This window comes from Mytilus californianus, unplaced genomic scaffold (genome assembly GCF_021869535.1).
Source record: "Mytilus californianus isolate M0D057914Y unplaced genomic scaffold, xbMytCali1.0.p SCAF_9, whole genome shotgun sequence".
Classification (NCBI taxonomy): domain Eukaryota; kingdom Metazoa; phylum Mollusca; class Bivalvia; order Mytilida; family Mytilidae; genus Mytilus; species Mytilus californianus.
In genome coordinates, this window is record NW_026262745.1 from 825,074 (window position 1) to 844,330 (window position 19,257).

Below are 19,257 nucleotides of genomic sequence, written 5' to 3' on the forward strand. Positions count from 1 at the left end.
ATAATATAATTAGGTCATCTAGTCATCATCAAAATACTTCATCTAAAATGTAACTGTTGAGAGTAGAGAAATGTTGTATTGTATTAGACGATGAATCTCTTTCTCTACTGATTTTTATGTCTTTTCTTCAATAATCAGCTAAAAGATGTTTTTTTTTTATTTGTTGTCATCACCATGGTAATCTTTTTTAAGAGGTCTCAATAGAAAATTCAGTGGAAAGCAGGGAAGTTTGACGTAATTGGACTTTGACCAAGGGAGAACTGAAATTAAACATGCATTTATTATAAAACAAATAATCATAGACAGTATAAAACCAGCTAAGAATTGTTAAAATATTTCCAAATTTGATAATTAAATTGTATATATATCATTTGAATGTAATTTTAAAGTCCTTTTTATTTTGCTATACCATAAAAGGCATATATATTAATCTTGTATGCTGTCTCTCTAAAAACTAAATACATGACTTACATGTAATTGGAAGGTTTTTCCTCTGAACATGTACATTTATAAGATCCATAAACCTGTAGTTATTAGTCAACAAAGGATTTTCTGGAATGTCTCTCAAGTTCTTCAGTACTTGGCTATACCCTGGTGAGATCCAATGTCCTGTAGCAGTGTCATACACACGACTGTTTAATATCACAAGCTCAGTCACAGGGCTGTATATACCTCCTTGGAAACCAAACACAAACTGGAATCCTGGACTGGAATCAGACTCTAGTTTGCCAAGAGGGTCGTAACTCATTTTCTTTACGATACCACCATCTTTGTTAAAAATGGCAAGAGGGGATCCCATGGGGTCAGTTGCTACATAATAGAAGATGTTATTCCGTTCCATTCCTATCAGTTTACCGTTAGGATGGTATAAATATTGTGATAGTTCACTTGTAGTGTGGTTGTAAGAGTGAGTAATCAGCAATGGTTTTTCAATGTTCATGTAGAAAAACTGGAGAATGCCACCAAAGTTATTATCCTCCATGATCAGTCTACCTTGGGTATCATAGATGTACATCCTCCTAAATGTAGATCTCTGGGATATTCCAATAAACTGTCCATTGGAGTTAAATGTAATTTGTTGATTATGTCGTTGAATCAAGAAACCATCTTTGTCATATTTGTATTGGTATGGTCCAGATTTCTTCAGTCGATCACCAACATCATATTCCAAAATTCTGTAAGTTTCTCTCTCAGATATTTTATTGATGTTTCCATTGTTGTCATAGCGATATCTCCATGTGGACTGCCCATCCAATAGAATATCAACAACATTTCCATTGATATCATAGACATATTGGTAATCACTCGACATGCCTTCCTGCAGTCTCATACTCCAGTGATGTATTCTATTCATAGTATCATATCCAACGCTAAATTCCAGAGCCTCTTTCTCACTAAACTTATACTTCATCGCTTGGAGACGATTATAATTATCATATTCAGATGTAATGGTCATGTGACTGTCACTGATTCTTTCTGAATCAACAAGGGGCCAATCAAATTTAAATGATTTGAGGGATTTCAATCTTCCTGTATCAGTGTCGTAAGCCATATTACAAGTGGTAGTAAAGTTTTTACCAAATCGCGTCCTTATTTCAGTCAGTCTAAAATTATTATCATATGCGTATGTACTAACAGCACTCAGACTACGGTCCATTGCAAAGTCAATACCATACTGACTGAATAGCGTTCCAGCATATTCAAAGCGTTCCATAGCATTGTAAGAATTCCATTTTATTTCTGCTGTTTTTAACCTTGATATATTGTCATCATAGACAAAATGAATATCGGTTCCATCAAAGTAGACGTGTTCCGGCTGGGCATACATATTGTACTTATAGACCACTTTCCTCTGTTCGCTGGGAAACAGTACTTGGAGAAGTTTACCGTTAGCATCATACTCCTCGATGTATGGATTCTCCAGTTCTGGAATATGATACAGATATCTCTGAACTCCAATGGATGTGATCTGGTTGAAGTAATGTTTGCCAAGACCTGGTGTACGTAAGAACTTGAGATTGCCTTGGTTATCATATTCTAGGTAGTACTGCAGACCACTGGGCATTAGTATGTCCGTTGGCTGTTAATAAAGAAAGTAGAACCTGTTACCTATTATCATGGTAGCAATTATGTGTTTATGCATCTCTTGGTTGAGGATTATATGAAAAATAGTTATTAGAAATTACTTTTGCCCTTAAAGTATTAGTACCTGCTGGTAGACTGTCTGTAAAGGGAATACCATCCTCCCAGAATTAACAATGAGACATATAGATTATTTATTTTCAGTTCATAGATAGTGCACTTGTATTTCAACTAGAGCTTAAACACCTTGAAGAAAAGTTGACCATAGAAAGTTAATGATGTTTTGTTTTTGTCACTTCTTGCTTTTTTTTGTAAATGTTGAATGTATTGTGCTTATTAGACTTTTGGTCTTGAGTATAACTAACAAAAGTTATTCTAGAATCTTGTTGTGTCCATTGATATTGGTTCAATTTATTTTAGGTACACATTGTCATACATAACATTGGAATTTAACTTAATCTCATTCCAACCTTAGGATTTCATGAGTTTTTTTTTCTAGTAGGTGTATTTTTCTTTGTATGGCTGGTACGATTTGGGACTTCATAAGTTTTTTTTCTAGAAGGTGTCTTTTTCTTTAAGTATAATATATTGTATAGCTGGTTCGTTTTGCTGATTGCTAATAAAATAATCCTTTGAATGGTATTTTCCCAAACTTTTAGTCTTGATAATTTGATTGCGTAAATAAAGAGAATTTCATGTATCCTGACAAAAATGGTGCCAATAACATTAAAAAATAATTGTCATATATGTCCTTACAAAATTCATACCCATATGTATAGTGAGGAAAATATGAGTATACTAACCCTACGCCCATATCTGTATCTAAAGGTATATGGAGCTCCTGATGAGGACAACCTCTCCTGTAGAAGTCCAGCATCATTGTATATCCTCTGTTCTCTGATTTCACCATACTGCCAGTGTGATATATGTCCATCCTGACGATATGTGATGTTTAATGCATGATGACCATTGGCTGGAGAAAAACTAGTCGGAAGTCCAGAGTCATCATATTGAATAGTAATAATTTCTTGTAAATCCTTCTTCATTATTTTTTCTGTGTGTGTTTCCCTGTCGTACTGAACTGTTAATAGATTTTCACCATTTATCTGAAAAGTGAACATTTTTTATGGTTATTTACAGGCTATACATGTATATATAAACAGATCAAGCAAAACAGACACACCCTAACACATACATTTTTCATTTAATTTGTATTCCTCACATAATAGATCATTCTTTTGAATAAAGATTTTTTTTTTATTCAACAAAAATCTACCAAACTTTATATACAATATTTTGTTATTTATAACATTCCAGGTATTAAGAAAAATATTTTTTTATTAATTGAGCAAAGGCATTTTTTTATTTGTTTTTTTTTTTCCTGCTTTTAACAGAAATGTTTTATGTTCTAAAATAAATTAATTTCTTACAATTTTAAACTTTTTTTTGTTTATTAAATGGTTACGTCAGATAATTCAGGATTAGACAGATACAAAGGTTTCTAAATTAGGGAGAAATTTGAATATTCAGTTATTCAAAGGGATATAACTTATATATAAAGCATCACATGCAAATATTACGTGATTTTGTGGCAGTATTATAAAACCCTGTGAAACTGAAATCAAAATAGTTTTTTCATATGCAGACATGCTATTTATATACGTAAGGGGGGAATTATATTTATAGCCAGAAAAAACCAATAATATGGATCTATAAAATATGTAGTAACTATGCAACATAAATATAAACCTAAAGTTTGACAAAAAAATGGTGAAAACTATCAAATTCATGCATAACTAAATGGTTCACCTCACTCATGTGTTGGTTACCATAGTTACCCAGTACTGCAGTGCTCTGATGAAAAATCTAAAAATCTACTTAATTCTTACAAGTCACATGACTTTCAGATTATGGTATATAGAATTAGAAATATGAAGACTGAAGAGAGACATCAATGTAATAGAGATATGATACAGAAATAAAAGCCAATTAGAACTTTTTACAGAAAACAGCAAGACATGAAAAGAAGAGCACAATCTTCATGAGAAAGGCATGTTCTACCAAAGGCTTCAATGCACTAAGTCTGTGCAGCCTGAGGCAATACTCATTTGCTAAAGAATATATACATACAAGCAGATGGTATGTCAATTTGTGTACAGAAGTGCTATAGTATTACAGATACTAGATCGAGAAGAGTCAGTGATATATAATGTTTAGCAGGATCATTTGGAAACTGTCTTTAACTTAATCATCATACCTAGAACCATTTCCCTAATAACCAAAACATTTCTAGCTCCTTGCCATTAACAAAAAAAGAAAAAAAAAAAAACAACCGGTTCAGCTTACATTTTTTCTTATTTTCCCTTATACTGTTTCTATATTGAAATTCTCTTAAATAAAAATTTGTGACTGATGCTAAAAGGAAAGATAATCTAGAAATGTTTTTAAAAGATGAATGTTTGTATAACATGTGACTTTAGAAAATAACTGTTAGGATGTTCAGATAAAAACATTTCAAGCTAAAATGATAGAAATCATCAACATAAAAGCATCATATTATATAGAAATCTAGGATATACAGATAGAAATGGAAAAGGCCATTCTTGGATGCTGGTGTAACTGAACTTTGTCAGATAAAGCTGTAACTCATTTATTTATTTGAGTATATATATGTATGGTGAAATGAAGCACATTCTTTATATATGTCAGTCAATCATTCAAAAATGTCATTCCTGCTGCTGAATAAAGTTTACAAATTTAGTATTAAAACTTACTACCAACAGTTGAAACAGTGGCTATATAATAATAGAATAAACAAATAATGAAAAGAACAATTTACAAATTTATGCATCGGAAGCACTTTTCTGGATTTACCTTCATCAGGAATGCTTCAAGCCAAATATTTGAAAGCCAAGGATATATAAGTATCAAAACAGGTGAAAAACTACATGATAAAAGATCCAAAATTAATAGCCAAATCCACCTAAGATCAACTTAATTTGGAACACCTTAGTTTCATAATAATTTTCAAATTTATAAACAGACAATTGAAAAAAATATATGTTACAAATGGAGAAGAAGGGATATGGTGTAATAAATCTCGACACAAGTCCCTACACACACTTGACAAACCCGAAAGTAATGGAGCAAAGCTTTTATTGCATACTTCATCTCATGAGTCAAAAGTTTTGTTGAATCATTTAACGTGTATAAATTGATCAACATGCATTTTAATCAAGAAAATATTTTCAAATATCTCTAATATTTTTTACACTCTGAAACTTGGGTTTAAAATGAAGTGTACATTAGGTATTTTTTTTAAGTACTATAATATCAAAATGTGTCTAAATAATGCTAAACAATCTGTGCTTGCTCTTGCAGATTGGAGAAAAAAAATTGAGCAGAAGAAGAAAACCCATGAAAATATTTTATCTTAACTAAAAAATTCATGCCCCCCAGATCCAACATTTGTACAGACATGGCTAAGTCCATGTTTTGCTGTGAGCAACTTCAGAAATCCTTCAAATCAAAACGTGAAAAACAAGGTACACTAATGATTTCATTGGGGTTTAAAAGAAATACACAACATGAAACTTCAATCATATAAAATTAAGAGTGCACAATGTCAATAGAAAGTCAGTTATTTACAAAGAATTGCTGACAAAAATAAATGAACTGGATGAAATAGCACAATCACCGCTATAAACTGACTAAACAGGGAGGGGATTAATGGACTTAAAAAGAATAAATCATTCAAATCAGACTTTGCATTGATGTTGAAAATAAAAGAGTGATGACACAAGACAGATGAAGCTCTACATAGATAAATTGACTAAAAATAAGTTCATAATCATATATATATGCTATTCTAGATATATAATATTTCTATATTATGATTCCTGTGACGTTATTCAAATATTGTTTAATTTCATCATGTACCCCTGTATACTGGATACGGTTGTTATCTGGCACAAGATATATTGTTCACTCCTATAGTAAATATACATGACAGGTATCCAGTTTACTACCCTTGGTCTCTTGTGGAGTATATTGATCGCTACTGACTCCCTGCATGCAGTTATGCGGATTAAGTGGATGGTCCACTTGGTATACTAACAGATATAAGGACTACACAACATTTACAGAACAACTCAAAATCTGATTAATTTCATATTTGTATGGTATTTCTTTTCATAAGAGATTATAGAGAACTGAACCACATACAGCCTATGAGTATACAAAGTATATATTACTAAAGATATAGTCTCTTTTTGAAGAGTGGAGAAAACAATTGTAGTCACACAATATAGTTCACATTAATAATGTGGTGTTTCTTTGTACTAAAAGGTCTATATTTGTTTTGTTTTGTCATGGTTGGTAGGAATAAATCGCTCCATTTAATTGATAAACTAATTCCATATTTTTTGACACATACAGCTCCATTTTAGACCCTCTTTAAGTTCATCCAGCTTGTACTATCTTTTTTGTACTCAACATTAATCTTTTTAATATTCTGTTTGTCCTAATGTCCAAAAGGTTTTTTTTGGACAAAAAGTTTATATATATATATCAAGTATGCAATTGCATCTAAAGTTTAGATATTGTGTATATTGTATATTTGTGTGGTGACATAATTTACTTGTGTGCTGCTATCCCATGCTGAGAATGAATATTTGTGTCTGAATACTATAGAAGGCAGTTTTATTCTACAACTATTTATTCCTGTTTGTCATTTGTACAGCAAAATTATAGAAAAATCACTTTCAAAATACTGTACCTGGAACACACATATCTTTATAAATTTTTATCATAATATCAATAGGACTTTAATTTTAATGTTATATTATTACAAAACTAATGAATAATCTGTATCTGTTATCAGCCAAGCCTCTTTACTCAACTTGACTTTTTCTTAGTGACAGACGAAAAGAAAATGTTTTCATCTTTGTATTTAGAGGTATATTACCCTTTCATATACATACAATATACACATATATATATATGAATATATACATACAAACAACATCTGAGGAAGTTCTATATATCGACAATAAAAGCCATGAGGGGGGTTCTACTGAAGATTGGAAGCAGAGAGTATATAAAAGTTAGCACTGCAGGCGGGATGGACATGTAAAAGATATGACATACCAGGAGGGCTTTTCCCTTGTAATCTGCAGCTCCATGCGTGTCATGCATATTCGCATGCCGTGAGAAGGAGGCTCCTACCCTCATCCTGTTTCCAATGCGCTCAATTTTTCTTGGACGAGAGGGTCCTTTGGAAGTACGTTTATAGAAACGCCATTCCAGTTTATGGACAAGCTTTCCTGGCATGATAATTTTGCGCTTGAAGTGCATGCGATGTTGGTTTTCTAAGATTGGGTGTTCTCCAGATTCCACGGAGATAGACATGTTGCTAGGAAACACAACTACAATGGTGCCATCTGGTAAGTAGGTCACTTTGGTTTCTGCCGGACCTGAAATAAACAGCCATAAGCTAATTAACGAAATAAAGAATAATCAAGAGAACATTGTTATGTCAACAGTTCCTTTATAACAATGGATTTATTACTTACAATTTGCAAACTTTGTATTCAAATTCAATATTCTACATAGAAAATTTATTTAACAAACCCATCAAAGACATATTAAGGAATCAGCAAAATGCCAAGTTATGTCCCTTTTATCAAGAATCTACATAGTCTTTATAATGTTTTAAGTTCACCACACAAAAATTCAAAAAAATCTGAGACTGTCTGCCGCAACTTAGTTATCGCTATTAATTAATCACATTTAAATTTGATTAACTTAATTAAACCTTCTGCGAAATATGAAGCCTGTATCCTCATTCAGGTTCCTTAGAAACTCCTACATACATATTACAATTTACATGTCAGATGTGTATCAACCACTAACATAGACACATGGGAACATTTGTTTTTACTGTTTTATAGATATTGAAGAAATAGAGCCTGTTTAAAGAAGTGTTTGTTATGGAGAATCTTGAGCATTATCTAGCATGTACTACGTAGATCACTAAACAGAAGTAGAAAAAAGAAAGAAATACAGTTAATACTAGTCATGTATATAAATAAATTGTAAACCAACTAATTTTAGCCAGCGATTTATTTTTGTTACTTTCTGGAGTAGCTAATTAAAACTTGAAAAATTAATTGTCACAAATATGTTAACTTGGATCTTTCTTGATATAAATACATAAAGTTCGTTCCATAATCCCAAAAATAATTCACAAGGTATTCTGCTAGAAAAGACTAAATGCAAAAAAAAAAGTATCCATGAAAAATTAGTTTGTTTACATTATAATGTTTTTACTTCCTCTTTGTAATAAATAACAAAAATTTCAATCTATAAATAACATTTCATTTTCATATGCCATAGTTATTTCTTGACCAACTAAAACAATTTTATCCAATCTTCCAATACCATATATCTTTTATGTTACAAATCTACCTTGTAAATATAAACCACCAGTTATATTCTTTGTATCATGCATAAACAAATTTTCCACGACCTTACAATATCCTTTAACCCTAAGGTCACATTCTTTTAATTCTCAGTAAAAACAAAATGAAAGCCATAGAACAAGTTAAATCAGCCAGAAATGTTTTACATTTATGCAAATTGTATGCAATCTGTGATCAGTCTTATCATATACATCATTATAAATATGCAATGTTGTGGCAAAAAATCATGAACCAGGCCTTGCAGTCATAAAACTTTACTCAGTACTTGAGAGTACAAAATTTGTGCTCGAAACAACAAACCCAGTATTTTAATTGGTTGATTTCTGAGTTAAAAAAATTGTACTCAAAATTATGACTCAAGGCCTGGAAATAAAATTGACAGAAAATTTACATGTATGTAATAGCTAACATTTGTTTTCAAGATTGCAGTTTTAAAGTGATAGGCTGTGCTATCTTTCAATGCTTCCTACAAGTCGTTCTTACCTAACCTTGGATGTGTAATAATATTATATACATCAAAATGCTTACAAACTAGGGATTTATTTTTTTGCAAGTTACATTTCATGATCAAAATTTGAATCATTTCTTCCCTTGATAAGCAAGTATAATTACACCCAGAACAATAACAACATTAGTTTTCATGTTCAGGATTTTATAATTAATTGAGTAAAACAGAGTATCATTGAACAAGATATACAAAGCCATGAAACTTTGGAGTTTAGGAAGAGGCAAAGATGCTATATAGAGTGAACTAAAGAGGAATCAATGAGTTTTATTGCTAGCAAGGGGAAAGTGTATGATGGAATTTGATGACTTGATTTTTTTCTTCCTAAAAACAACTTTTTATCATTTGGTTGATGTCCTCTCATTATTTTTTCTAAATGCTATTTAACAATGTTCACTAGATATTAAACTTGTATTTAATACTGTTCAAAAGTTTGTGTTGAAAACAAATATAAAGTACCAAACTTCTTAAAAACATTTTTAAGTTCCAAAATATAAAATCACGTCTACAGAAATGAAATGAATGGCTGCCAAAATAATAAACTGCACAAAGAAGCTAAATATTCTAGCGTATCTGGTCATTAGTACAGAGAGCAACAAGAAGCTTTGATAGCCACTAGGTGGAAGATCTATTTAGTATACCATTACAATCTACCAAAAATAAACTAAATATTTTACCGTTTTGTGTGAAAACTGAAAAACGGGAGGAAAATTATATGTAATATGCAATAGCTAAACTCTTCAATCTGAAGTTAAAACTTGCATCAATATTGAAGACTTTAAGAAAGTTCTTTTTAATTCATAATTTCTTTTTCTATAGTGAACGAGAAATAAATAGATCCTGAAATTCTGCAACAGACTGATCTTTAAACATATATTGTATAATGCTTTCAAACATATATTGTATAATGCTTTTATACAATTATAAAATTTCTCATTTGATTTTAGTTATTTTGTTATCTTTGGCTTATTGCCTTTTAGAATCTTTCAAAAACTCCAATATTATCTTTGTTTTAACTTCAAAGAGTAAACATACATGTACTATAAATATATAATATGAGTGGTTTTGTTAAAGTAAATCTGAAAATAAAAATTCTATAGCTTGTCTAGGGGAAATTTGATGAGAAAAGTACTAAACAATGAAGCACATTATAAAAGCTTGACAGCTTATTAAATATAAACCCTTCTTCCTGCTAAACAAATAGGTTTCTTAAGCATTTCATATCATTAAGTAATAAAAAGAAAAATATCAAATGTAAAACTTAATTTTACCGTGCATAGCTGATTGGACACTACCATATGTTGCCATGGCAACAGTATCAGTTCCATCCGTGGTGACTCGAACAATAGACCCTGTAGTGTTGACATCAGTTTTCATCTCAGTTACTTCCCCTGTTGGTTGCTGAATCTCTCTCAATCGTCCCATTTGATTGTATGAGTAGATGTATGTTCTGCCGTTGGACATGAACTTTGAGGTCAGAAGTTCAGAAGTCTCTGCATACTTAAAGACTGCAGTAGAATTATCTGGTGAAAGGAATTTCTGTAGCTGATTCATGTTGTCCATGATTATCTCACACCGTGAGTTGTCTGGTGATACTATCGTCTTAGCATGCATGGCATAGTTACGTTTTATTTCTACTTTGTTTCCAGCATCGTCTAGAATATTTTCAAGTTTACCATAAAATGAGTTGACATTATATGTGAAATTATACATGTATTGGTCGGTCATGATGTTTACTGTGTGTTTATGTTGGCCATAATGATTGAAGACATAGATCTCTTCTGTTTCAGGGGAGACAACTACATATTCTCCAGCATTAGTCTGAGGTGGGAGTTTGGACATGATAGAGAAGACACGTAGGTTTCCAGCATCTCCGATGTGAACAATGCCATCTGGTGTCACAGTAATTGATGTTAACTCATTGAACAATGCCTGAGCAGCCAGTGTCTCCTCTTCTTTGTAACATTTACACATTATCTGTTGACAATCACATTTTGACTTGACCCCAGCAAAATGGTGGATTAGACCATCGGAAGTTACCACCCTCACACGGTTAATGTGGTGAGTATCACTCTCGACAACGTACAGCTCCCCTTGGTTACCAAATGCTAGACTCTGAGGATTGACTAATGTTACATCTGTGGCTACTCCTGATGCCTGCTCATTATCTGGCAGGACACCAGATGGTAGAAATTCTCTGGTATTTATTGGGCAGTTGATTGGACGCCCTGCTATCGTGATCAGCTTCCTGTCCTTTGTCATTTTCATAATTACATTCTTGTCCAGAATGTGTAATGTGTCATCAAGAGGATCTATTGTCAAGTCTGTCGGCCACTGTAATCTGACCTATAAATAGATAATTTACAGCATAAACAAAAATGTTGATGTAACAGTTGTCTTTTGGAGCAATTAGAATTATATACTTTTAATTATTTATTTCCAACAAATATTAGGAAGTAAGACAATCTGGGTTTATCAACAAACAAAATACAATAAGATTTAATCAGTTGAATTTGATTTTGATAACTGGATTTACATTTTGTGTAAATTTAATTTAGGCTATTTTCATCAATTTTTAAACTTCCTAAGATGACATGGTCTGTACTGAATTCTTTAACTTGGAAATAAATCTAATAATTTTTTATAAAGATAATTCATTCTGCAACATAACCACACAGGAATAGTGCAGAAGGTTTAAAAAGTACAAAATACTCAAAAGCAAGATAAATGGGAGAGTAATGGTGTATGTATGATGTCTGCTTGTAATATGATAAATGAAGTGTTCTGTGTATAATATGCTTGGGCTAAGAATATATGACTTACTTCATTTTCAACTAACTGAAACAAATATGGCCAAATATAAAAAATCATTGCTGGGACTCATATTGCAGTTATAAAATTCTATGTAGAAAATAACATTCTTCCAAAAATATTTAAAAGTTGTCAGATTTATAAGAAACGTATGATGCTACAAAATCTTCACTGGGTAAATATCTCCACATTATATTATTTTAGAAATTTGTCAGAACAGACAGTTACAAGTGTTAAAGTCATTCTTTACTACCATATACAATAAGGTCTTATCAAGTAGTCAAGGAATGATGGACTTTCTTACAAAACAAACAAGTTCTGTCATAGAAAATAATCATGTTTTCGATTATATGACAGTGAAAAATAGAATTGATTACACTCTGAATTATCACTGCAGAGATTAAACCAATTAACATACATTGTCTCATTTTAAAATGTTATAAAAATTGAGGTCAGGAGAGTTTGATTATCAAATAAATATATATATGCATGTACCTTGTCTGCAGGTTGACTGGTTCCACAATCCATAGGTTCCCAGGCCATAGACTGAGCTTGGGAGTCTATCAGTGTATGAATTTTACCATCGGGTGTAATCTTACGAATGTTCAAGTTGTCAGCAACATAAATGATTCCATCCTTACTGATAGCAATACCTATAAACAGAGAAGATATATTTATCAAAAGTTAAGATATTAATATTTTTGTCTACATCTTCTGGACAAAGGGAAATAACTCTCGATAATTTTAACTATTTTTTTCTAACTATTACATAGTGTAAAATTTTAAGATGATTTTGGACTTGATATCTGAAAACCTTGTTTTCATTTCCATCAAGTTTGTCCTATTTGACTTTTCATCACAGTGTACGATAAAATAATTACCAGAATATTGTTTTACAATTTTGAGTATATCTATGACGAGATGTGAGGAGTATATAATATTTAAGTATTTGTTTAAGCCTCACTTTATTATTATTTTTTGTCAATTATGTTTTGACCTATCTTCCTAATACATCCGAAATAGGTAAATAATTTCTCACAGAAAATTGTACTTCTGAAAGTCATTGTCTAGTAATTTACCTTTAGGTCTGACAAGTCTGGCATCTTTTGCTCGTTTACCATCACCACATTTATCCAAGGCCATTGGAGGACATTCCTCCCCAGTACCTGCTATCACTTCATAATTACTCTTCAGATCTTTGACTGGACCCATGGTAGCTATTCTGATGATGCGGTATTTCATGTAATCTGAGATGTACAACCTACCATCAACAGGACTGACTGTCATGTATGGCTTGTGAGATGTTGATATAGAACTGAAATGATAATCAAAAATGTTCACTTTATTATCAAATGTTTTTATGCATCTATTTCATTCAAGATAAAGTTTGCTATGAATATGACAATCAACATAAATGTAATTCAATAATATTAATAACACTAAATAAGTGGTGTATAGGGTATGGATTTTGCTCATTGTTGAAAGCTGTACAGTTATCATATAGTGTAACATTTGTCTCACATCTCCTTATTTTTATATTGGAGACCGACTTCTCTTAGCATTAGTATAAAACAATTCATATTACATATCTTAACTATCCTGTTTAATTTTTGACATATCTATAATAATAAAATATAATCATTGTTACCACTTAACAATATGAGGACGGTATTCATTTTTCCCTACAACATAAGTCTAAGTTTAACAGCTTGGTAATCATTTTACCAATGTTTTAAGAGGTACCTTGTTTCCAAAATGCTAGCAATGTCATCTCTGCCTGGAGTAACTTTTCTGATAAAGTTATGGTCCCAGACATACAAACTTCCATCACGCCCACTTGCCATCGCTATAGGCAACAGCAAACTGTTATCTAGGGCTCGCCCGTTACACATATCACAGTCTGGTTTCCTTTGTTGTCCGTTACCAAGGATATTAACAAGTTCCTGTGGTTTCTCCTTCAGATAAATATTGGTTCCATCACCTTTGTGTAAAATACCTATATAAGAAAAATAAATATAAATAGCAAACAATAGCTCCTTAAAAATAATTTGGCCATTTATAAAACAAAGTATTTATCTGAAATTTTCAAAATTTTAGATTTTTAGGAGTCCTATGAAATTAACATATGTAAATACAAAGATGTAGTCTTCCTTTGCAGTTCTATATTTTTATAATTTCATTTTGAAGCACAATATATCAGTTGTATGGTTAAAACAAACGTATTCAAAGTATTTTCTTATGTCATCCATCTAATATATAAGGTCATGTGTGTTTAAGCTGCTTGTTTGAACTTTTGTGTTTTATGTATGCATAATATGAACACTTGCTTTCTAAGTGTAATTGTATGCATGCATGTGTTGCTATGTACGCATTGCTTAATATGATTTTGTTTTGTTGGTTTAATAAGCGTTTCAGAGCATATGTTTGCAATTGTCTTGTTTCCTGACACTGAATAATGCTTTATGTCTTAAATCATTTGTAACATTAAACAAAAGATAACAACACAAACCCTCTTGGAAATTATAAGTATGATGTATATCTAAGTTCCATCCACCGATTCCTGATGATGTCATATCAAATCCACTCATTGTTGTACTACGAACTTCCCAGAATACATAGTCACATCCTGTATACTTGTAGCCAACGTGTACTGTAAATATAACAGTAATAATATATACATGAATAAATAAGTCAGCGGTTAACAAAAAATTTACTTTTCACCTTTTAATTATAAACAAATACGTGTTTACATTTTCCAATAATTTTAAAAGAGAAGTTAATACCAATAAATTCACTTTTATATTTTTCATTCTTAAAATCAGGTTACATTTGTTAGTTTTTTACACCCTAAGAACAACAGCTAAATTTACTTGCTCCTGCAGATATGTTCATATCTGTACTCAGATGAGCATAGCTAGAGTGAGTATTCTACAATCTATTAATAATGCTGTATTCAAAGTGATACAAATCAAGAAAAATATTAAAATCTGCATATAATGTTCACCTCTGGCAGGTACAATTCCATAAACTTTCTGATTGTAGGCATTCTTCCTGTCCCAGGAGTGTGTATACTTCAATTCAGGGTCAGCTTCAAAAGTTTTCTCTACGTGATTGCCTTCAACATACACCTTCAGATGAACAAGGGCAAGGTTAGAGGGTATGGTGTCAGGGGTCATCTGTATCAGGATAACAGATTTGTAACCAATGGCATCACTGGAATGGTAAACCAGATGGACGTGGGTACCAGGTATCTCTATACTCTCCTGAAGAACCTGCAATAAAAATAAATATAATTAATAACTGGGTCATTTCAAGTTTGTTGTTCATCACATCAATTTACCATTAAAAATAGGTTATACTTTTGGAAAACAATCAAAGAGATATCACATACACACCCTTTGCAGTATGTCTTATTCACAAGATAAAAGGAATGAAAAGATCACTTTCTGATGACTTCCATTATCATTATTCTAAAGTTTTAGCAAAGAAAAAAGATCTTCTCCTAAAGCTAGTTTGCATTCATCCAAAAGGTGACTTCACAAATAAATTAAACTCCGCAAATGTTCCAGGAACTTCATATACTAAGACCATATTGGCTTAAACATACCTGTGATTCAGGAATCAGTGTACTCCTCTCTGGGCATGCTCCTAGCTGTGTATGTTGCCATGTCGACAGAACTACTGGCTTCAGTTTGTAATGATCATGCATTACACCACATAGTTTGGGATCTGGTTCAAAAGCTTCACCAAGTTGATTTTTTAGATGCATGACAACAGTTTCCATAGTGACAATCTGGTTCCAAGGAACCAGTACACTGATTTTCTTGGTTATAAATGGAAGACGCGTGAATTCCAGTGTTACAGATCCACCTCCATTCACCAGTATGTCAAATCTGAAAATAATTTTATTTCACATCTTATTCTTCAGAATGAGTTGACTGTTCATAAGATGACATTACTTTTTTGCTGTTGTGTTTAGTATGTTATATATGTAAAATAAACAAAAGTTGAAAAAAAAACAATCTTGTCTCATGATACAGTTTCATTTTAAAATGAGTTGACTGTTCATAAGATGACATTACTTTTTTGCTGTGTTGTTTATTATGTTATATTATTAGTAAAATAAACAAAGTTGAAAAAACAATCTTGTCTCACAGTTTCATTTTAATTGTCAATGTAACTGTGATCAGATTTTCAGTAGGACTAACATTTGGTCAAGGTCAAAAGAGTTTCACTTGATTATATATTGTGTTCTAAACCTAAATATGGAAGTGTTATTTTCTTTGTGTGGTATCATTCATGGTACCATAATTGTTTACTATTCAAATAACTTGAATGCATGTACCAAGAAAATCTGGCAAAGAAGCAGTCTCTGAACATAAAATACATAAAAGGTTCATTCTTCTTTATGATATAATGTTTATCTTTATTTTGTTTGCACAATTTGGCTAGGGGATAAACTGAAATGACTCACTGTCCTTCTCTCCTAGTCAGGGTGTATCCATACAGTGGTTGTCTGGTTACAGTGACCCTGACCCCTAACAAAGGAGTGCCATCTTTTGTCAAAACCGCTCCTCTAATGACTGATACTTGACTGAAATATAAAAAAACAACATAAATAAAACGTAAACAAAATTATACTCTTAGTAAAAATTAATAACAGTCATAGCACTCTGACAACTACAAACTAATCGCTTTCATTTAAGCCAGAACCAACTTCTTGACTTTATGATTTACTGCAATGTCCAAATAATTTTACCAACAAATCTCTTTACAACAAAAGCTATCTACTTGATATACGATACTGCACTTAGGTTTTGTCATACAGACATACATAGCAACATGTTTAACTTATAAAACTCATCTATTAAATATATAGTCTGAAGTACTCTCGTTTTTATATAATGTAGACTCCAAACTGGTAGAAGTTAATAAAAGAATTAATCTTCATTGTACACGAATGGAATGAGGCCAGATTTTGATTAACATCAGTACTATATCTATTTAATCCTTATCTGTACTGGAAAAGGGAAGACGTCATTATCCAAATATGGGTTGAAATGGCTTCTAATGAAAAGTTGGCTTTTGGGTAAGAGAGGTTTGCCTGTGATTAAAAAGGAACAATGTATTCAATCTTTTTAAAATCCAAATACATATTTCATAAAAGGTCAGCCATTGGAGGGAGGGTTTGCAATTCCTTTTACCAGTATAAATATTTTTTTTAATCACGGTCTTCTTTGTAATGGCCATCCTTGAGAGAATATTAATATTTTTATAGAAACATCACAATAATTTATTATTAGATCCATTGTCTTAAGACGTCATCTAAGGTCATTGACAAGTCATCTTATGGATGTCAATATTTTTAATATTAAAATAAAATAAATCTTTTGCAATTATCTGTACACAAAAGCAACATAATCATCGATAACATTCCACTTGGGAGCATATAAATATACCATATTTGTAATTGTAAAGTTCTCAAATGATACAATGTAATAAGGGCTTATCTGGAACTAGTTATTTTCAGGCACAAAAATCATGTACAATTAGGGAATAATAGTAAGACTACCGTATACATGTAAACGTATAAAATGTCTGACATTTGTCAAAATCCAACAATAGAATCAGAATGCCATGTCAAGACATTTTACTGCAATGCCATTAATTATAAATCCTTACAATCAATAAATATCAAACTTTGAAAAAATTCAAGAGTTTTCTTTTGGGAATTGATACTTAAGTTTATAAAGCATATCTTAGAACACTGAGTAACATAAATTTCCTCTACTTAAAAGTATAATAAAAATCCAGAGCCCCTCTTATCTAAGTAAATTATATAACTTAATACCCAAGTTTCCCATAGATTGCATTTATTCAAGCACTACAAATTAATATTACACAATATACAAAATTATTTGCTTTAAATATCATGACATTTATGCTATCAAATCCAAGCAATCTCGTAAAAGCTCGCCAATTTATTTAATGAATAATTTAAGATTTTTGTGGAAATGACAAGAATCACCAAGGCGCCCGACATATTGGTAAATAATGACTGATTGTGGTTCCACTTGATTGTAAAAGTTGATAGTTTATAATATACCAATTGTATCAGTAGTTCATATAACAATTCAAATAATGGTTTGCAAACATGAGAAACATTAGATTTATCTTGAAGATCAGTTTCTGGGTCTTAGCCAACCAGAAAATTAACTGCAATAAACAACGATGTATCAATTTCTAAAAATTTTGATTTGTTCAAAATTACTTGAGGGACTTTCATTTCAGTGCATTTAAGAGTCATTTTTCTCCAAAATTTGTTTATTGGATACAGTTATACATGATTTCAGCGTCACATGATTCCGAAAGTTAAAACTAAGATGGTCATAAAAGTCTGCATGTCTGGTCAATTTAATCAAATTGAGTCTTTGCTCAATTATCTTTTTCAATATTTAACAGAAATAGAAGGAAATTTGTTCTAGCCTAACATACCAAAGATTGCAAATCATTTCATCACATATCTAGAAAAAATATATCAATAATTTTAATGAGTGATACAGCAACAATGATACAATACTAGTCAAGACCATCAGAATGATATAAGGGTAGATACTGTAAATTCAGTAATTATTGCGTGCATTTATTATTGCGATTTTGTCATTTTAGACTAAAATGCGATTTTAATTTTTGCGATATTGAGAAAAATCCTGTTTAATTCATATAAAAAATTTCAAAATGCGAGTTAAAATTATTGCGATTAGAACCCTGTCGCATTTTTCGCAATAATAAAAACATCGCAATAATTTCTGAATTTACAGTACTGCTTTTTATTGATGTCATTAGGGGTCCATATCAGCTCTAATGTGCAGCCTTATTGAGCTTCCCTTTGCCTATACCACCCTGCTCAGTTGCTCTGTAATTTGCATATCACAGCTTTTAGATGTGAGAAGAGCTTTTCAGTGACGGCACAATCATGAATGTCTATGGAGAAGTTATCTGTGACAACACATTGTGTAAGGAGAAATTATCAATCTTACTTTCGTCAAGTGTAAAACTGTCTCAGTAAAGGGGAAAGACTAGAAGTAGTACGATCAACAGATTATCTGTTTTTTTGCCTATAGATATAGTAAAATATCAGCTGATCAAGGGTCCGGAAACGGTCATATATGCCAGACATGACCGATTTGGAAACTGAAAAGACCGAAATGATTTATTGGGATTTAGGTCTTTTTTTTTTTTTTACAGAAATAATTTCGGTCATTTCATTGAGATCAGGGTTTTATCGGTCGCCATTTTGAACTTATTTTTGTTTTCAGGTCATCAAGAAAAATAGATTTGTTTGAGACAAAATAAAAATTTTATTGATTTGTGTTA

General features: G+C 31.5%; 1 protein-coding gene across 20 annotated transcripts in view; it reads right to left on the bottom strand.

Annotated features, from left to right (window-relative positions):
- Positions 1-19,257, bottom strand: part of LOC127716125 (teneurin-m-like) — a 210,057-nt gene that overhangs the window by 60,859 nt on the left and 129,941 nt on the right. For 18 of the 20 annotated variants that reach the window (XR_007988771.1, XR_007988773.1, XM_052222216.1 and 15 more), the window contains 12 exons: positions 16,355-16,474; positions 15,488-15,773; positions 14,885-15,152; positions 14,390-14,530; positions 13,624-13,876; positions 12,960-13,195; positions 12,376-12,533; positions 10,341-11,415; positions 9,747-9,761; positions 7,231-7,556; positions 2,886-3,188; positions 472-2,080 (listed from right to left, as the gene is read on the bottom strand). Coding sequence is in view for 18 of the 20 variants with exons in the window: in XM_052222216.1 (XP_052078176.1) it covers positions 472-2,080; positions 2,886-3,188; positions 7,231-7,556; positions 9,747-9,761; positions 10,341-11,415; positions 12,376-12,533; positions 12,960-13,195; positions 13,624-13,876; positions 14,390-14,530; positions 14,885-15,152; positions 15,488-15,773; positions 16,355-16,474 (4,790 nt within the window). In the remaining 2 variants the exon portion in view is untranslated. The remainder of the gene's footprint in view (positions 1-471; positions 2,081-2,885; positions 3,189-7,230; positions 7,557-9,746; positions 9,762-10,340; positions 11,416-12,375; positions 12,534-12,959; positions 13,196-13,623; positions 13,877-14,389; positions 14,531-14,884; positions 15,153-15,487; positions 15,774-16,354; positions 16,475-19,257) is intronic. The other 2 variants (XM_052222218.1, XM_052222217.1) reach the window with 2 other exon arrangements.